The following is a 19,253-nucleotide window of genomic DNA, read 5'->3' as shown; positions in this document are numbered from 1 at the left end:
GGTGTAATTTTATGTACAATCTTGGTTAGATGCTCCTGAAAAGACAAAGAGACGAAGTGAATCGTCTGCCTGAACTATCACCTGTTTAGTATCAGTTGTGATAATCATACCATCCAAATTTCCAGTGTCTCATACAATGGAGGACATATATCAAAAACGCAATAACTGGTGACGAATTTAACTTTTATGAGAGAGAGCCTCCGTTTCTTTTTTTTTCTTTGGTGAATGCAGTGTGTCTGTTAAGATTTCATATGTGAAAGCGATTAGAATTACAAATGTAACACTTTCTTTTCTAAGTGAATGGCTACTCTGGTTTAATCCAGTGCCTGTAAACAGCTTCTTCCAACCTAAACTTAGCTGATCTGCGGCACGCTGCTGCTGGTCACACCTGTCTAAGAACTTTATATAAACACCAAGCAGGCTTAAAAAGGTTTACGCTGGATATCGTCTAGTAGTTGGTGCTAGTTGGTGCTTAACAGATCAAGTGACCGGAGGGGTCAAGCTCCTAAAAACTTGAACTTGTGTGTATTCCTTTGAGAGTGCGTCCAAGTTATTTATATAAAAGTTTTGTTTTCTTTCTCTATAGACGAATTGTGGTGGAAGGGTGAGTATAAGATTGAAACTGAAAACCAAAAATATGCTAACACGGTTCTGCGAGGCATTTTCAGTCATTATCTTGATTTTAACACGGATACAATGATGGTTTCATTCATGGCTTTTCGTGGTTTCCATATGTTACTGTGCAACCTTTTCTTGCTTTATTAATGGCTGATTTTAATTCTTACTTGTTTACTCAGTAATTTTTTTTTTCGCTTCAGCTTCTTCAGAAGCTTTTTAAATAGCATTTTGAAACAAATTTGATTATTATACCCACCCATATATCATTTTAGAAAGTTAAAATTTGCTCCAAGAGTTACAGATTCATGTGATCAGCTTCCTCAAGTTTGCTCCAATCAGTTAAAATGAAAGGGACAATTATTAGAGTAAAAATTGTTTGACACAAGAAATGAATCAAATAGAAGGCACATGCTGTAAACATAAAGATCATATCTACAATTATACTGTATGATTTGAAGACATATTAAGACGTTTTGTCTCTAAAAGGCACAATAGTAAATGTAAATGTTTTTGTTGTTCACTCTTCTGTTTTTGGCTTCCTGCAGACTTACACAGGCTCAATCCTGGTGGCAGTGAATCCCTACCAGCTTCTGCCGATCTACACTCCCGACCAAATCCGCCTCTACACCAACAAGAAGATAGGCGAGTTGCCGCCGCACATATTCGCCATCGCGGACAACTGTTACTTCAACATGCAGCGGAACAACAAGGACCAGTGCTGCATCATCAGGTGTGTGTGATCATGCAGTCAAGATGGGCTCAAAGTGAAGCACGCACAACATTCATGAATAACGAAGAAGTCACAGGAACCAGAAATATGTGAATAGAAAAATATGTGAAATGCAGTGAAAATTGCTGGAATATTAACGCACTAAAATAAGTACAATCTGGCAGTGTATGTTAAGGTGCCATGGAAGCCCATTTCCAGCAGTGAAAAAAAAAAATAGGAGATTGAAAATAAGAATTCGGAAAATTAAACATCTAAATTATGATATAGAAAGTCAAAATTATCAGATGAAAAAGGTCAAAGTTATGATATTAAACATCCAAAGTATGAGATAAAAAAAAAACATTATGAAAGATATTGTAGTTTCACAGCTCAACAGAAGATAACCAAGACATAGGGTTTAGTGTGTGTTTAACAGTCATGTGTGTGTTGCAGCGGTGAGTCTGGAGCTGGGAAGACAGAGAGCACAAAGCTGATCCTGCAGTTTCTCGCAGCCATCAGTGGCCAACACTCCTGGATCGAGCAGCAGGTCCTGGAGGCCACGCCCATCCTCGAAGGTCAGACAGCTGCAGTGTTTTTATACAAAATATGGTCTCATGGATATGCATATCTGGAAAAAACCTGTTAAGTCTAGCTGTTCTGGAGTGTCAGTCACTGTGAACCACCAAGCGTTTTCTCGCTTCTGACTCCCTGCTTTTCCCCATCACCTCACTGTACAACTTATAAATGAATTTAGCCTTCGGCAACGCCAAGACCATTCGCAATGACAACTCCAGTCGCTTTGGGAAGTATATCGACATTCACTTCAACAAGAGAGGAGCCATCGAAGGAGCCAAGATTGAGCAGTACCTGCTGGAGAAGTCTCGTGTGTGTCGACAGGTGAGATCATGGTTAATAAAGCTCTGTCCCATTCGAACACAACATGTGGCTCATTGATGAGTTTTTGGTAGCTCTTGGACAATACTGGCTGCCAAGAAGACGTTTTTATTTCATCACAAATCTATTTTATTATATTGTAATTTATTAATAACGTTTATACAGTCACCACATATGGATGTTGACAAATACATCAGTAAATCATTTATATGCATACAGCTACAGCATAGTTTGATATAAGCCATTTGTAAATACACAGTTTGTGTATTAGATACAGATACTACTTCATTTATACTGTTTTTGTAATAACAATGTAGAGTGGACGGTGATATGATCACATACAGGCCATTCCTGTGATATCCCTTCTTTAATTTTAAAGGTATTGGTTCTGCTACTGTTTCTCATTCTGATGATACTTGAAATCTAAACTTTAATTTATTTAACTTATTTCTTTCTTTCCTCCAGAATCCAGATGAGAGGAACTACCACATCTTCTACTGTATGCTACGAGGGATGGCTCCAGATATGAAGGCCAAGCTGGGCCTGGGCCTCGCCACAGACTACTCCTACCTCACCATGGTGAGTCTGTCGATGACAAACGCTCTCAAAATTGCACTAAAACACGCTGGAACATTGTATTCCATCACAGACACACGTCTTTTGCAACGTTAAGAAAAACAGTTAAGATAAAGATCTCTGTGTGTTTTATCTTGCAGGGGAGATGTACAGCGTGTGACGGTCGCAACGACCTGAACGATTACTCCAGCATCCTGTCAGCCATGAAGGTCCTCATGTTCACTGAGACTGAGAACTGGGAGATCTCCAAGCTGCTGGCTGCCATCCTGCACATGGGCAACCTGCGCTTTGAGGGTACAATGAATGGAAAATATATGCAGCGTGATGATTCAACTCTGTCGTTGTAGAGGTCATGGGTAGTGATGGATTGCATCATTTTGAGAGTTTTGTCTGTTATTATGTCTGTGAAAAACATAAAACTACATAATAGGTAAGAATAGTAATTAAAACAATCTTTTTAAAATTTTCCTCAGCTCGCACTTACGACAACCTGGACGCCTGTGTGGTGGTGAGATCTCCTGACCTGGTCACTGCTGCGTCACTCATGGAGGTGTGTGAATATGTGTGTGTTAGAGGTTAACACATTCGTTTTGGGAATGAAAAAAACTAATGAATAAATATCAGAAAATGAAATTTGACAATATATCTGCATAATGGGCTCATTGGAGTGCAGGATGATGCAGCACTTTGGTATTCTGTCTTACAAAAGAGAAAGACGTGAAGCTGCTTTAAATTGACCATTTTCACCACTTCTCTGTCCATCACTGGCGTTGTTGTTTTTCTTTAAGTTTCTACCGTTCCTTGTGCTCTGCAGGTGGAGCCGAAGGACGTGATGGTGTGTTTAACCACACGAACCCTGATCACACGGGGTGAAAGTGTCACCACACCTCTCAGTGTGGAACAAGGCCTGGATGTCAGAGACGCCTTTGTAAAGGTACTGACCGTTCACCACAAATACAGAAATCTCCTTCATGAAACAACAAACATGGAACCAGAGAAATGTTGACACGTTTGCTTGAAATGACTTAAATGATTGACACAGCAAAAACTCAAAATTGTTATTATTTTGAGATACATGGAACTTGTTTTCAGACAATTTTTACTTGTTCCATTGGCAGATTTTTTTATTTATTACAATCAAGAAACACCTTGTATTCATTTGGTTTTTAAGTGTTTTTTTTCCAGTGAATCAGTAGTAAAAAAAAAAAACTAAATTACTGTTTATTTGAACTGTTTCAATTGTTTTATCATATGGATGATTTATATTATTATGTCTTTTTACAGTATTGTAATTGTGTGCTCATACTGGGCTCTTCTTGTTTTCCCTTTATATTTGTCAATGGAATGCACTGAAAGTGCTATACAATTACATCCCTATAAGAAAGGCTTTGGCCGTTCTTAGGTATTATCGAATATCTTGGTATGTCTCATTACATGCAATATTTATCACAGTATCGAATCGAATAACTGTAACAGAAGCTTCTGCTTTTAATTTTGTAAAAAAAATAAAAATAAAAATGCATGCTGAGTTGTCATGCCAGTGGAGGGAATGCTTGTCGACTTTTGATGAAGTGGGAATGAGACCAGGCTGGCTTAGGTCAGCACAGGTTAATTTGCCTGATTCACATACAGACATGGAGGACTTAGTTTCTAAGAAGAACTCCGGCGTGCCACTTCAGCAGTATATTTGGTTTAAAACTTGAGAAAACTACTAACCAAAGGATTTGAATGAGGCTGTATGTCATCTTTACTGTGACAACATCCTAATATGAAATTTTGGATATTGCCTGAGGCCTGCTGTAAACATACCATTAAAAAACTGAAGATATTTCTGATATATTTCCTATCTGTCTACTGCTTAATAAAGGTGTCTATGCCAGAAAAAATCTTAACAAACAAACTGAAGATCTTTATTCTTACTGAACATGAGTTTCTTCTTCCAGGGGATATACGGGCGGCTGTTTGTCTGGATTGTTGATAAGATCAATGCTGCCATCTACAGACCTCCGTCTTGTGAGAGTAACATAATACGCAGGTCAATCGGGCTGCTCGACATCTTTGGTTTTGAGAACTTCATCGTCAACAGGTGATTTATTCTTGGTGTTTCATGTAGAAACCGTCATTATTGGTTCATTCACCTGACACCGAAAAATCTTGTTTGAACTGTGGTTCATTTTGTCATTGTTATTAAATCCCTCTTTCTTCTACCGATTTTCCTTCTCTGTAGTTTCGAGCAGCTTTGCATCAACTTCGCCAACGAGAACCTGCAGCAGTTCTTCGTCCGGCACGTCTTCAAACTGGAACAGGAGGAGTACAACCTGGAGGATATCAGCTGGCAGCACATCGAGTTCACGGACAACCAGGACGCTCTGGACATGATCGCCAACAAACCCATGAACATCATTTCCCTCATCGATGAAGAGAGCAAGTTCCCGAAGGTACAGTACGATGGAAGGTGTCGGTCATGTTGATACGCTGAGCTCATTTTGGTCATTTTACAAGATCAATTGAAGTATTTTGACCTTAGAAATTCTAATATTTGTAGCTATGATATAGTTAACAGATTTATGTAGCTGTTCTTTATAATTGATGCCTGTTCCTCTGTCTTTTAAAAGGGAACTGATGCTACGATGCTTTACAAGCTCAACTCGCAGCACAAGCTCAACTCCAACTACATCCCTCCTAAAAACAGCTACGAAACCCAGTTTGGTATCCAACACTTTGCCGGTGTGGTGCATTACGAGACCAGAGGTTCGTTCAGTTTCATCCGTCTCATCCGTGCTTCCATGATTTGTTTAATTTGTCTCAGTCCCTGAGATGAATTATTTTGGCTCAGACTCTCAGGAGAGGATTCTGGTAAAATAAAGGTCAGATGAGATGTGAGAAGCAGACCTGAACAGAGAGAGAACGCCAACAACATAGTGCACAGATGATCTCAATTAACACATTTCTGCATATGAATGTAAATCTGCAGGCAAGGCAAGATTATTTATATAGCACCGTTTAGACTTAGACGCAATTCAAAGTGTTTTACAGAGGCATAGAAGAAATTAAAATTAAAACTGTATCAAAAACAGTATAAATAAAACCAAAATCAAGCAAATAGATGAAAGTTACAGACTAAAAATAAGTTGTCTTTAAACAGTTACCTTTTGTGCCCTGATTTAAATGAGCAGACCTCATGTATTCAGGAAGATTTTTCCACAGGTGAAACTAAAAGCTGTTTAACCTTGTTTAACATTTATCCTGGGAACACTGAGTAAAGTTGAAGTTGCTAATTGGACTTTAAATAATCACAAGCGCCTGGAAGAGGAAGTCTAGGCCCAGATGTCAGTTATTTAGGGATGAATCATGATTTATGAACATTCGAATATTCGATATTGTGGAACATTCAAATAGTTAATACAACTATGGTTTATTTTTGTACTTGTTTTTACCAACGCCTGAAATGGCCTTGGTAGAATCACCTGAAGCACCAGAAACATGTGGAGAGGCACTTTTAGAAACTGTTTGGGAAAGGGCAGACACTTTAGAAATATATTTGTCTACTTCAACTTTAACCAGTCAAATGAACAGTAGGAGAGCGCTAGGAGTGTGCCAAAATATCGATACTACGATATATCGCGACATTTCGTCTTGAGGTACGTTATCGATACACTGGTGCCAAATATCGATTTAAATTTTTTTTTTTTTTTAATATTTTTTTTTTTTTTTTGGTCATTTATGTGAAATTGATTGACAATGTTTTGTCATTCCTGTGAAATGGATTCAGTGCAGTCAATAAATTCAGAATTTCTTAGTATCGTGGATGAAATTTCTTGCAATATATCGATTATCGCAGAATCGCTGTATCATGATATTATCGTTATCGTGGGCAAAATATCGTGATAGTATCGTATCGCGAGGTACCTGGTGATACCCAGCCCTAGAGAGCGCTACGTCCATTGGAGCCAGTTGGTAGAAAAAGCCTTCACTGTCTCAGTGAAATAAACTCCCCAGTTCTGATATAGCTGATGCTGTAGCAGCTGCACTAACCTGTTGAGGAGCAAGCGGCCATTGTTGATTTCAAACCAACATAGCCCGTGTTCTTGCAAATCCAGCCACCTCGCAAAGTAAAAGAGCTATTTCATATCAATCCAAAATAACTTAACAGCTGGAAGGTGAATTATCCTCGCTCCAGCTCTGTTCTCTGCAGTCTTTAAGATTGTCTCGATTTCTATGCTGTCAGGTTACACAATGTGTCAACGCAGTATATTTGGGAATTACATATCCACACAGCTCCAGTGTGAACACAACCCGGACCAGAACTAAAACGCAACCATGTTTCGTTTAGTATTTTCATCTTTGATCAAAAGTGCCTATTCAGTTTCTCTCCCTCTCCGTCTCTCCTCCAGGCTTCCTGGAGAAGAACCGAGACAGCCTCCACACGGACATCATCCAGCTCGTCCACTCGTCCAAGAACAAGTTCATCAAGCAGATCTTCCAGGCCGACGTCGCCATGGTGAGACCAACAATTTCAGACCTTTACTTTGCATGAATACTCGTGACACTAATCATTTTCACCTCCTTGTGTTGTGACGTTGAAGGTGTTGCTGTCTTCAAGTGATAATGTCACTGGTGACTTTTGCCTCCCTTCAGCTTTTCTCCTCACAGTATCGGCCTTTACTCATGTCACAGCCCTCGTCTCACTCTGCTGTCTCTTCTCTGTTTCCTCTGTCTTTTCCTCTCACATCAGTTTCTGTGTGGCTATCAGCAGCCCAGCACTCCTGCTCCCAAGGTAATCAACGGCCTCTTGCAACATGTGGTCACTCAGAAACCCTGTGTGTGTTCTCATGATGTGAAGTAAACCCACCTCTTCCCTTAAACTCTTCTTTTTATCTGACAGGTGTGCGGTTTGTTGTAGCAGAAACCAGAGTGAAAAGTGTGTTCATTTGATAAGATTTAGCATGAAGCAAACTCTCTGACACGCGTTCAGTCCTCTAACATGATTCTGTTTGGCTTCACTGAGAGGATTTCAGCTGACAGCTGTCAGAGACTATGTGTTGCTTCCTGTTCCTGTTGTGTTCAGTAGTAATTGTGTGTGTGTGTGTGTGTGTGTGTACCCTGTTAAGTGTTAATGGTGTCTGCTGTTTCTCGAGATACAATTAAAGGGTGACTCCGCCATTTTTACACATCAAAGCATGTGTAGTACTCCCCAAGACCAAACTTGGGACCTAACAAAGTACAAATATCAGCGCACATCGTGCATGGCAAGCATAGCGAGACGAAACGGAATAGGGGGAAAGGCATGTTGGTCGCTTGGATTTTCTTATTTTCTCACTTTGATGCTGCTCGGGACGCTTTACAACCCAAAATGTGGCTATTTGATGTTCTGGGAATGAGATTTAACCATCCACTATCTTTGTGTTGTGTTTAGGAACAGCTGGGAAGCATCTTAGTGAATCTACCTATAAGAAAAATAGTCTTTGAATTATATTATGACGTGTGCTTCTGTTAGCTTTGACCAGAAATGGCTGGTAGAAATGTCCTTCAGAGGGAAACTTTTTACTTTTATACTTTGAGTTCATCTTAGAGCCTGTACTTCATTACTTTCACCTGAGTACATAAGTTGAATCAGTACTTCTACTTTAAGCAGAGTCTTTTTTTTCTGCACTTCTACTTGAGAATAGAATGTGCGTCCTATTCATACACACACTTTAATGTGTTTCCCTTTAAATGTGGCAAAAATGAAATCCTCTGTGTTTTAAACAGTGTGAGGCTGGTTTGTGTTTTTAGTTCTGCAAAAGGAAAAAGTTAAGTAACAGTAAAATAATTGGAATCAATTGGGGATTGGGGAAAAAATGGGGATATTACTCATACTCAACACTACTGACAGGTCCTAACAGATCAGTAGGACTGTTTTTTCTATGTTTTTTGGTTTGATGAATGACAGGGAAAAATGAAAACTAAATTGAAATATCTAATTAGCGTTTCATATCCAAATGTTTTTGAGTCCTGAGGGAACTTTTGAAACTTGTCAAGTAATTTGTTATTAATCAACCAAATCTTGAAGCTTAATTTTTAAAAGTTTTCCTGGATTTAATCTTTCTATTTAATATTCCTACAGCAGACAGTCCTTCATAGTGATTGATTCTGTTTTCACTGGCTTGCCTTCAGTGAATTAAGCGATCAATCTCTGCCGGAGAAAGAGACGTGTTTTGTTTTGATATTTCTCTAAAAATCATTTGGCACCAATCGACACATTTGATCAAACTTGAATCAAACTTTTGTTTCATTTGGTCAAACTTGTTTTGATCGGTTCAGACTGAGTCTTAATTACTGTACATAAGCATTTCTTATCACTCTTTCTGAATTCTGTACATTTTTGAACATGTATGTATATACCTCTATTTTGATACATGCAGAAAACATAACAGGACAGTTTGGTGAATATAATTGTTTCTTTTTTGGATGTGATAAAAAAAAATTGTTAAAAATGTGTAGTAAAAAAGATGTAAATACATCCCAGCCTCTCCTTAAGGTACTCATATACTCACATCGTAGTCTTATGTAATTAGATTTTTTATCTGGAGAATGGAGGGGACTCTTCTGGACAGGTTTTGTGTTATGATGACCACAGTAACTCCCAACAAATAATACTTTATACATTTCATTTGAAGAAATGTTACTTTGTTTAAAAGTGTCTGGTAAAATGAGTTTTCAGAACAGGTAGAAAAAATTAAAGGTTTGTCATTGTTTAAACATTCAAATGTCTTGTAAAGACGACAGAGAAGAAGAGAGAAGAAAGGAGTTTAGTAACATCATGTAGAGAAAGTGTTATGAAATCTTTTTTATCCTTTGATTGAGCACCAGTAATTCTGAGTACAGATAATTGTATACCCGCTCATCCCTCCTTAACTGTATCTGATGTCATGTTATAGACAATTGTTCATTTGTGTTGTTGAAATGTATTTTTATGCGTTTCTACTTTGTGTGTGTTTGCAGGGCGTGGAGACGAGGAAGCGCTCTCCCACTCTGAGCAGTCAGTTCAAGCGTTCTCTGGAGATGCTGATGAGGACTCTCAGTGTTTGTCAGCCGTTCTTCGTTCGCTGCATAAAACCCAACGAGCTCAAAAAACCCATGGTGAGACCGGTCAAGCACACTAATTAACACACTTTACAAATAACTAAGTGTAAAAATGACTGAAAAAGTCCTTCTTGGCACATGAATCCCTGTTTTTAACTTTGGGTTTCATAAAGTCAACCATCAGAATACAAGTAATAGAGTATTTTTTTTTTCTTGTTTGTTTATTGGTCAGTACTTTGGTCCATAAAATGTCAGAAGATGTCAAAGATATTCAGTTTACAAGTCAACCTATAACATATTAACAAGTAAACCTGAGCTGTTTGGAGGATTTTTGTTTACCTTTGGACAGTAGCAGGCTAGCTTTCCCTTTGTGTGCTTCTTGTGGGAAGCTAAGTTAGCCTGCTTTAGCTTCTCATTTACCACACAGACAAAAATGGTATTCATCTTATTTAACTCTCTGCAAGAAAGTGAAATATCCCAAAATGTGGAAATATTTCTTTTACAAAGTATAAACACCTTTGCAGATTGACACTATCTGTAGTCTCGTTGTAACTTGAGCGCACTGACTTTCTTTTTGCTTCAGCTTTTGTAGGATGTCACGATGCCCTCTGAAGCAGGGCATTCTGGTGTTGTTGCTCTGCTTTTTACTGCTGCATGTCTGTTTCCTCTATTTTCTCTCTCAGATATTCGACAGGGAGCTGTGTATCCGTCAGCTGCGATACTCCGGCATGATGGAGACCATCAGGATCAGGCGGGCCGGTTACCCAATCAGATACACGTTTGCTGAGTTTGTGGAGCGTTACCGGGTCCTCATGCCCGGCACCAAACCTGCGCACATACAGGTCAACAACACAACCACTGTTTCTTATCCTGTTGTCTCCTTTATTCCTGATTTCACCTAATTAAAGGGTTTTCCAGGCATATGTGTCACATTATTAAACCGTCAGTTCGCCCCAAAGACTTGTTTTTCTACTTGGCATGCTCAGATTTTAGCTGATGCAAATGAAAATATATTTGTGTTGGTGGAAACAGAGAGTTTTTTTTTTTGTTTGTTTGTTTTTGATAAAGTAGTCCTCAGCAAGGAAAAACAGCTTCTACAAAGTTCAAACATATACTTTAAAGTTTTAACCTAATTAAAATCCTGAACCTATTTTGTCTACACACACACATAAATGTGATGGTTTCAGGAGGAGCTGACAGTGTGTTCGACAGTTTATTAACAGCCAGACAGCATCCTTCACTCCCAACATGTTGGGCATTTGATATATTATGTTTGGGATATTAATATCTATTGCAGAACTGACCATAAGACTGTAACTTTAATTTCCCTCTTCAGTTTTTGACATCATACAATATCTTACAAACTCTCATTACTGGTCCAGGGGTCGTCACTAAGACGTAGTTATTTCTCCTTCCAGGAGGACCTCCGAGGGACCTGCCAGAAGATCATCCTGGCCCGTCTGGGGAAACACGATGACTGGCAGATCGGAAAGACCAAGATTTTCTTAAAGGTTGTTTTTTGTGTGTGTGTGTTGAGTTAGCTTGCTGATTCCTGGAGGACTCAGTTGTCCTAGGCTCAGCCAATTTAACTCAGATTTGCCCCTCCTGACAATCGGAGGAAAATCTGGGTGGAGAGTTTGGTCGGTACCTAAGGTCGGACCAGATTGTCGGCGAATGTGAGGGCTGTACAGATCTGGACGGTCAGTGCTTTCAGGGCTGCAAATAAGAGCGACATCCTGGAGCAGCTGATTGTGTTGCCAAGCAACAGTATATAACCCTGGTCCTTGAGGCTAACATTAGCTATCATGCAACATGTCAGCATGATATCAACTGATTTATCTGAGATATTAAGAAACAGGTTACCTTAACAAGTCGGGGCCTCGAGACCTCAAGACGCCATAAGACTCTTACAGCTTCAGTTCATATTGTGCTGCAGGTGGTGCAGATGACCATGATAAGTTGTATGGAATCAAATTAGGCTCTTGAGCTATTATCCACTTTAGTAATCCAGTCTTGATGAATATATCCCTCGTATTTATTTGCTGGTTTGTCTCTGTTTCCAGGACCACCATGACATGCAGCTGGAGATCGAGAGGGACACGGCGATCACCGACAAGGTCATCCTCATCCAGAAGGCCGTGCGTGGACTCAAAGAGAGGACAAACTTTCTCAGATTGAAGAGTGCTGTGACTTTTATCCAGAAGGTCTGGAGGGGTTATCAGTGCAGGAAGAATTACCAAATTGTGAGTTCTTTGCACCTTTGATGTGTACTTGTACTTTTTCATAGGTTAAAATACTCTTTTAACACCTGATTGATTGTATGATGTTAATTCTACAAAATTCAGTCAACTGTCTCCTTCACACCACACTGATATGACTCCGCTCTTCTCTCCTTAAGATGAAGTCTGGCTTCTTGCGCCTCCAGGCGGTCTACAGGTCGAGGAAGTACTGCAGAAGCTACCAGATGACACGCCTTCGTGTAAAGCTCATCCAAGCCCGCTGCCGCGGCTTCCTGATCCGGCGGACATTTTGGCGGCGTCTTCGTGCCGTGTTGACCCTTCAGGCCTACACCAGGGGCATGATAGCCAGGCGCCTCTGCCAGAGGCTCAGGGCAGAGGTAAACAACAGTCATTATATTTACTACTGCTACTTATATCATGTTGCTGACCGGCCAGAAGGAGAGGACCACTGGTGCTGAGGGCTGACGTGAAGAATAAGGTTCATGTCACATATTTATTTTGCTAAAAGAAACTGTGAAGCCTTAATATACATTATATGTTTATGTAGCAGCATGATAAGATATTTTAAGAGGTTTTTCTTGTCCAGCACCAAAACTGGTGAAAATATTTGCTGTGAGCTGACCTTAAAAGAATTATTTAAAATTTTGTGAAATTGCTTTTCTGGTTGAGAGTTAGTCTGTGTTCCAAATTGGTATTTTGCACTGCACGTGCCCTAAGTACTTGTATGCATACAATTAAGACATACAATGCTATCATGACATTGTGTCTTTAACTTTGACCGTCTGCCTTGTGGGAAAAGCAGCAAAATAGCACAAAGCTGTTTAGCTTAGCTTAGCTAAGCTTAGCTTAGCCAACAGACTGGAAACAGGAGAAAGTCTATAGCTTTGCTACAGAAGCGAGAGAGGTTGTTTGTCGGATCTAGATTATTTTCTCTCCTGTGACACTAAAACATTTTTAGCTGGGTTTCGCACATGAAAAAAGTTTTTCTTTTATTTCCTTGAAGATTATTTTTTTCACACAGTTACATACATGAAAAAGGAATCTCTTGGTTCCACACACGAGACCAAGAAGAAAGTTTTCTTTTCCACTCTGTTTCACACAGAAAAATAAACGAAATAATACACTTTCTAAACTGCATTGGTTAAAGGTCCCATATTGCAGAAAGTTAGATTTTCTTTGCTTTTTTATGATAAATAAATTCCAGGTGCTATATAAATATTGGGAAAGAATCCAGAAACTCAGTCCACGAAGAAACACACACAACAAACTGTGCCTCATAAGGACTTCATGAAATGTCACAACTACACAGTCAGGCCCTCAGCACAGGCAGAGCTGCTTCAGAAACAGTGGCCCTTTTCACACAGAGACGCCGCATTATCGTAGCAGCGGTGGTTCGCCAATTCTCCGCCGTTGTTTGTTCACACAGAGCCGAGCACCTCCAGTGTAAAGATGAACCAGTGTGTAATTCACACAGAAAGCCGCTGCCGTGTATTCTAAAGAGGCATGGCGGTCCACGTCACAATGATGACGTCTGTGTTTCTTTAAAGGTGTTTCCCCAGTGTATACCTGTTAATCTAACCATGTACCCGCTGACAGTTTATAATCATATGGATGATGTTATAATGTGTTGTGGTTGAGATCCTGACTCACCAAACATGGAAAGTGACAAAGTTACTTTTCTCGCTCTAAATTACATAATACATGATCACCATCAGTAAACTCTCTGACTCTGTCACTCGCGGGCACGGAGGCTGTTTTCTGGGGGAAAGTTCACTAAAGCCTCGGTCGGGAGGCTGACCATCGCAGTCATTTTTTTCAACACAAACACGGTGACAGATGCTGTTTTTCGGGCAGAAATATGACAAAGAGTTGGTAAGACAGACAGCAGGACAGACAGGAGGACAGACAGGAGGACAGACAGGAGGACAGACACTTCTCCACATATAAGTGCGGTTTATTTTTCCTCCTATAAGTGGTCAAAGACAGTTACAGCCACTACATTACATTTGTTTGGTCCTGTAACGTTGCTTTGTGGGACATTTCTCTTTATTTAGTTGAGTGAAGGACCTGTGCAGTTATCAGACTGTCAGACCGACGTGCCCCCGCTCCGCCCTGCCGGCTTATCCATTCACACAGGTTCAGTTCGCCAACACTGCACCTCTGATACTACCTCCATAGGCACATCAGCGCCAGAGCGACATTTCACCCCTCGCCGCTTCTGAGACTTTTACACAGAGGAGGGTGCAAAGAATTGGCGCAGGATCCCTGCACTCAAAGAGCATTGTGAATGGGGCTTCTGTGGGCGGTGCCTGCTCAGGCATGTCAGAGCATACCAATCAGATCAGCCTGGGGCTTCTGGGAAGGGGACTTAAAGCAACAGGTGCTGAAACAGAGTGTTCAGACAGAGGATAAATAGAGGTGCTACAGCAATGGATCGTTTGAGAAACAGAGTGTGTTTTTTAAACATTAAAGCACATAAACATTTTCTAAAAACAAAAGTTTGCGAATGAGCAGTGTGGGACCTTCAACAGGTTACAAGATGTGACTTTATCGCCTTATCTACCTCTCGCCCTCTTGGTGTTGCACTCAGGTGAGCAGGGACAGATGTATTTGAAGTTCAGACCCTGTCCACTTTTACATCTCTGCCAAGGTGTGTAAAGCGAGTATAAATGTAAAGACTGTCTGTCAGCCGTCTCCTTGATTCCCCCTTCTGAGAGGGGGTTTGTCCGAAGCACAGTGAAATGTGCATCCAAACTGGCCTGTGATCCAAGCCAAACTATGTCACGTGAAAGCCTTCTTTTACACATTTTTATACATGTTTTTAAATGACTTTGTTTGTTTGAATGTTTGTTTGGTTGGATGTCTGTTTGTTAAATATGGAAATGTTTGTGGGCTTTTTAAGAATGTTTGTTTTGAGTGAAAATGCCATTTCATCTGCTGCTGTTGCACATTTCTTTTCTCTCTTCCTGTTCTGAAAGACAATGTTAAATAAATAACTTGTTCTGTAAATGTTTGCTTAATCTCAGTTTGTTATCGACTTGATAAGATACAAATAGCTTTCAGGGAGCTATCAAATAATAATCCTGAGCGAGTCTACAGTCCCAGTGACCCAACAGCGAAGAAGTTAAGTGGATGAGCTCTTTAGAAGCCGAGCAGTTTGGGGACAGACCGGAGATTGTCAATGTCGTCTGTTTATTTGTGTTTTTCTGTGTTTTATTGGTCGCTTGTCATGTTAGCTTGTAGAAGTTTACATTAATTCTGCTGTAGCACTCACTGGAAGAGCCTTTATAGATATAAAAGTTCTGTTGATTGTGTTCAGCTTTAAAGAAAACTTCATATTCCTGCTCTTTGTTGTTACATATCTAGTCATGCGTTCTTCAGACTTATAATAACAAAAAGTCACCTGTAATGTTCCCTTCAGTTCCTCTTCTCTAGTTCTAAGTAAACTGACATGCTAATGACGATCCCCCCTACCTGCCTCTGTGAACCCTCTCCCTCTGTTTCCACTCTCCCCTCACAGCTGCGGCATCGACAGGAAGCCGAGCGGCAGCGCCTCGCCGAGGAGGAGAAGCTGCGGAACCAGATGACGGCTCGGCGGGCCAAGGCAGAGGCCGAGAGGAAACACCAGGAGAGGCTCGTCCAACTGGCCCAGCAGCAGGAGGAGAGGGAGAGGGAAGAGAAGGAAGAGGCGAGGAGGAAGAAGGAGCTGCTGGAGCAGATGGAGAGGGAGAAGGAGCAGCCCGTGGATCACTCCGACATGGTCGACCGCATGTTCGGTTTCCTGGGGAACGCTGGGCCGCTGCCCAACCAGGACGGGCAAGCACCAGCTGGTTTTGAAGTATGTGTTTATTGTTTTTATAGTGCAATAAAGCTGCTATTAGCCAGTTTTTGTTCTGATTAAATTTAATTTATGGGATGGCAGTGAATAAGATCTGTCACTTGGTCAAATCCATTCTCAAAATCCTGTGAGTTTTCCTCAAGCACTGCCGCGAAGCCAACTTTTCTGGTTAGTCTCAGCAACTACATTAAATTCGGTCAGGCCTACGTTGTAGATAAGAATTTGTTCTTAATAATGTGCTTGGTCAATAACATAAAAAGTAAAAATCGGTGCAGATCAGTGCGTCTCCACATGCTTCCACTTTGCAAAAAAGAAACTAAAACATCTTGGATAGTAGTGGAGCTGCGGAGTCAGAATTTCCCGCCCAAATGCGGAACGATTTCAATCATGAGTGAAGTTCAGCTGTCAATCATGACGTTTCATTCTTTTTCACTGAACTCACCAGGAAAATAAACAGACTTAACCATACGTCCCATCTGTTAACATGGAGGGGGACAGGTTTATATCACCAGTTAATGACCAAGAACCTTCAAAACTATCGATGTGTTGACAGCTCCTGCTGTACTTCGTGCCAACGAGCAAACGTTAGCATGCCAACATGCTTAACTGAAAAGGTCAACATTGTAAACATTTACTGCTAAACATCAGCGTGCTAGCGTAGTTCTTACACATGTTAATATGATTTATTATTTTAGCATTACTAGCATGATAATAAACAGTTGGTTGTTCTTTATGGCCAGTATAAGGCTGCCTAAAGCTAAGTCCACCACAAGGTTCAGTTTGAACTAATAAGGTTGTTTTTCTTTATTGCAGTTTATGCTCTTTGATTTATTTTTGTGAAGTAAAGCTCTCCAAGAGTAAAATTTGGTCCACCAGAAAAAGTGAAATTTCGTCTCTAGTGAAAAACAATAATCGATATATATAATAAATATGAATTGCTGTTTATGCTGCAACTGCTGAAGTAATGCTCTGTAAATATGTGTGATCTCTAAATATAATTATTAAATAATCTGAGCATGGCAGTCATTTTTTGCACAGGAAAGATGCTTGGACCATTTTGCATCTTAACAAACAAACAATAGGTGTTTCCTTGTGGCCTCCAAGGCAACATTCATTATAGCCGCTTGCTCACTCTGTCTATTCTACATTTACTATATCATGCCTGTTTATCTCGTTCAGGACTTGGAGAACATTCCACGCGGTGAGGAGGCTGAAGAAGAGGTGTTGAATGAGGCTCCGCCGTTACCTGAGGAAGAAGACGAGGATTTGTCCGAGTACAAGTTCTCCAAGTTTGCAGCCACCTACTTCCAGGGTGTTTCCACTCACACCTACATCAGACGACCGCTGAAACAACCTCTGCTGTTTCACGAGGACGAAGGAGACCAGCTGGTGAGCAACTAAAGCCCTCATCGCCTTCCAACCACCACTCAGTTTTTTATGTTGATTGAGTCTGCAGATCCACGACTTTATAGCTCAAAATTTGGGGCAAAACTATTTTCGTCATTACTTCTAATTTAAATATCCTGTCTCGTCCTCCAGGCTGCATTAGCAGTGTGGATCACGGTGTTGAGGTTCATGGGAGACCTCCCGGAGCCAAAAAGTCAGTTGGTGCTAAACGATGGCAGCGAAAAGATTCCCGTCATGACCAAAATCTACGAAACCCTCGGCAAGAGGACCTACAAGAGGGAGCTGCAGGAGCTGCAGGTGGAAGAAGAGGTGAGATGTGGCTGAAGGGTCCTACGTGAGCTTTAAATGACTGTTGAGCGTTATTGACGCTCAGGTCTTGTGATGTGTTCAACAAAATGTCCATGTTTGTTTGTACAGATCAGCTCCATCGACAGCCAGAAGAGGAACAGCGTCAGACACAAACTTGTGTCTCTGACTCTGAAGAGGAAATCGAAGATCACTGAGGAGGTGAGAAACAAACCAGACACTTCCTTTAAGGTTAACGCCGGAATGTGCTGTTTAAACTGTGGGTCGTATTTAGAATGTTTTCACAGCTTTACCATCGCCGTCAGACAGCCCTCTCCATCAAGAACTGAAGCTGTTGTATCGCTCTCTTCAACAAAAACGGTCATTTTACCTCTCAGAACACGAGTTACTGGTCTCACACTTCTTTGATCGGTTTGTTTGTGTTGTTGTGTGTCTTTGGTGTTTTAACATTTTAGTTGTCAGAAATAACCCTTTAAAACACCATAGTCTCCGGTTCCTTTGTTTCGCACATACTATGTAAAGGTCTTAAGTTACTATAAAGGATCTTTGTCCCATCTAGTCTTCAAAAAGTAGGTCATTTATCAATCTTCACCCATCATTACAGACGTGGTCGATGTGAACACCATTCCTGAGGAGCGGAGGAACCCGTCAGTGTATTGGATAATTCATCGCAGAGCGCAGAAGTTCAGTTAAAGGGTTTGTTCTCTTTATCGTCTGTGGCAGGTGACCCGGAGGCTGACGGAAGGCGACTATGGCCTCGCGGGGAACAGCATGCTGGAGGACAGACCCACCTCCAACCTGGAGAAACTTCACTTCATCATTGGCAACGGCATCTTACGGCCCGCCCTCAGGTGAGCGACTGAAGTTTAAGTACCTGATCTTTCTTTCATGTCATCCAAAAAATGCAGACCAGCTCATCGGACCACGGTGCTTTCAGTGTGACTACAATTTCAAAATCTTTGAAAACTTTGGGGGTTTTTTCCCGAGGGTTGAGAGTTTTTTTACTTAATCATGTTGTCATCTTGTCCAACAATATTATAAAAGTGCAATGCTAAATGGGTGGAGGCCTCATTTAACTACTCGTTTGATTTACTACTCGTTTAGTGTTTTATTTTTGCTTTGCATCAGCTGACTCTGGTTGTGGACCTGGTTTTGTTGAGCTGCTGTCTCTCTCTCTGCCTCAGGGATGAGATCTACTGTCAGATCTGCAAACAGCTCTCTCAGAATACGTCCAAGAGCAGCCACGCCCGCGGCTGGATCCTGCTGTCCCTCTGTGTCGGCTGCTTCGCCCCCTCGGAGAAGTTTGTCAAAGTAAGAAACCTCAAAATCACATCAGTACATTGAGAGACCACTCAGTATACGATGATACTAAAGCTTTGAATACTGCAAATCATCCATGACCTCGTGGTTTGTCAGGTTTGACCCAGAATCGTCCTTTGTCTGTTATTCTCTGCAATAGCTCTCAAAGATTCTTTTACTGAGGTGGGATTTAGTCCAAAGAGTTCAGGTGGTGTTTGTTGTCAAGAAGCATCAAAAGACGTCCGGCTGATGCTTTATTGACTATAATTATTTTTCATTGTCTCGTCTTCATTCATCCCAG

General features: G+C 40.8%; 1 protein-coding gene across 5 annotated transcripts in view; it reads left to right on the top strand.

The window, feature by feature from the left end:
* Positions 1 to 19,253, top strand: part of myo7ab (myosin VIIAb) — a 45,073-nt gene that overhangs the window by 12,803 nt on the left and 13,017 nt on the right. For 2 of the 5 annotated variants that reach the window (XM_030438213.1, XM_030438212.1), the window contains exons 6-29: positions 587 to 604; positions 1,164 to 1,348; positions 1,781 to 1,902; positions 2,082 to 2,224; positions 2,687 to 2,800; positions 2,938 to 3,091; positions 3,271 to 3,347; positions 3,612 to 3,731; positions 4,741 to 4,883; positions 5,025 to 5,235; positions 5,413 to 5,548; positions 7,192 to 7,298; positions 7,533 to 7,574; positions 9,782 to 9,919; positions 10,546 to 10,704; positions 11,281 to 11,373; positions 11,926 to 12,105; positions 12,261 to 12,479; positions 15,623 to 15,940; positions 17,120 to 17,329; positions 17,480 to 17,656; positions 17,765 to 17,854; positions 18,377 to 18,504; positions 18,838 to 18,964. In XM_030438213.1, coding sequence (XP_030294073.1) covers positions 587 to 604; positions 1,164 to 1,348; positions 1,781 to 1,902; positions 2,082 to 2,224; positions 2,687 to 2,800; positions 2,938 to 3,091; positions 3,271 to 3,347; positions 3,612 to 3,731; positions 4,741 to 4,883; positions 5,025 to 5,235; positions 5,413 to 5,548; positions 7,192 to 7,298; positions 7,533 to 7,574; positions 9,782 to 9,919; positions 10,546 to 10,704; positions 11,281 to 11,373; positions 11,926 to 12,105; positions 12,261 to 12,479; positions 15,623 to 15,940; positions 17,120 to 17,329; positions 17,480 to 17,656; positions 17,765 to 17,854; positions 18,377 to 18,504; positions 18,838 to 18,964 — 3,411 coding nt within the window. The remainder of the gene's footprint in view (positions 1 to 586; positions 605 to 1,163; positions 1,349 to 1,780; positions 1,903 to 2,081; positions 2,225 to 2,686; positions 2,801 to 2,937; positions 3,092 to 3,270; positions 3,348 to 3,611; positions 3,732 to 4,740; positions 4,884 to 5,024; positions 5,236 to 5,412; positions 5,549 to 7,191; positions 7,299 to 7,532; positions 7,575 to 9,781; positions 9,920 to 10,545; positions 10,705 to 11,280; positions 11,374 to 11,925; positions 12,106 to 12,260; positions 12,480 to 15,622; positions 15,941 to 17,119; positions 17,330 to 17,479; positions 17,657 to 17,764; positions 17,855 to 18,376; positions 18,505 to 18,837; positions 18,965 to 19,253) is intronic. The other 3 variants (XM_030438215.1, XM_030438216.1, XM_030438217.1) reach the window with 3 other exon arrangements.

This window comes from Sparus aurata, chromosome 13 (genome assembly GCF_900880675.1).
Source record: "Sparus aurata chromosome 13, fSpaAur1.1, whole genome shotgun sequence".
NCBI classification, from domain to species: Eukaryota; Metazoa; Chordata; class Actinopteri; order Spariformes; family Sparidae; genus Sparus; species Sparus aurata.
This window is presented reverse-complemented; position numbering and strand designations above follow the sequence as displayed.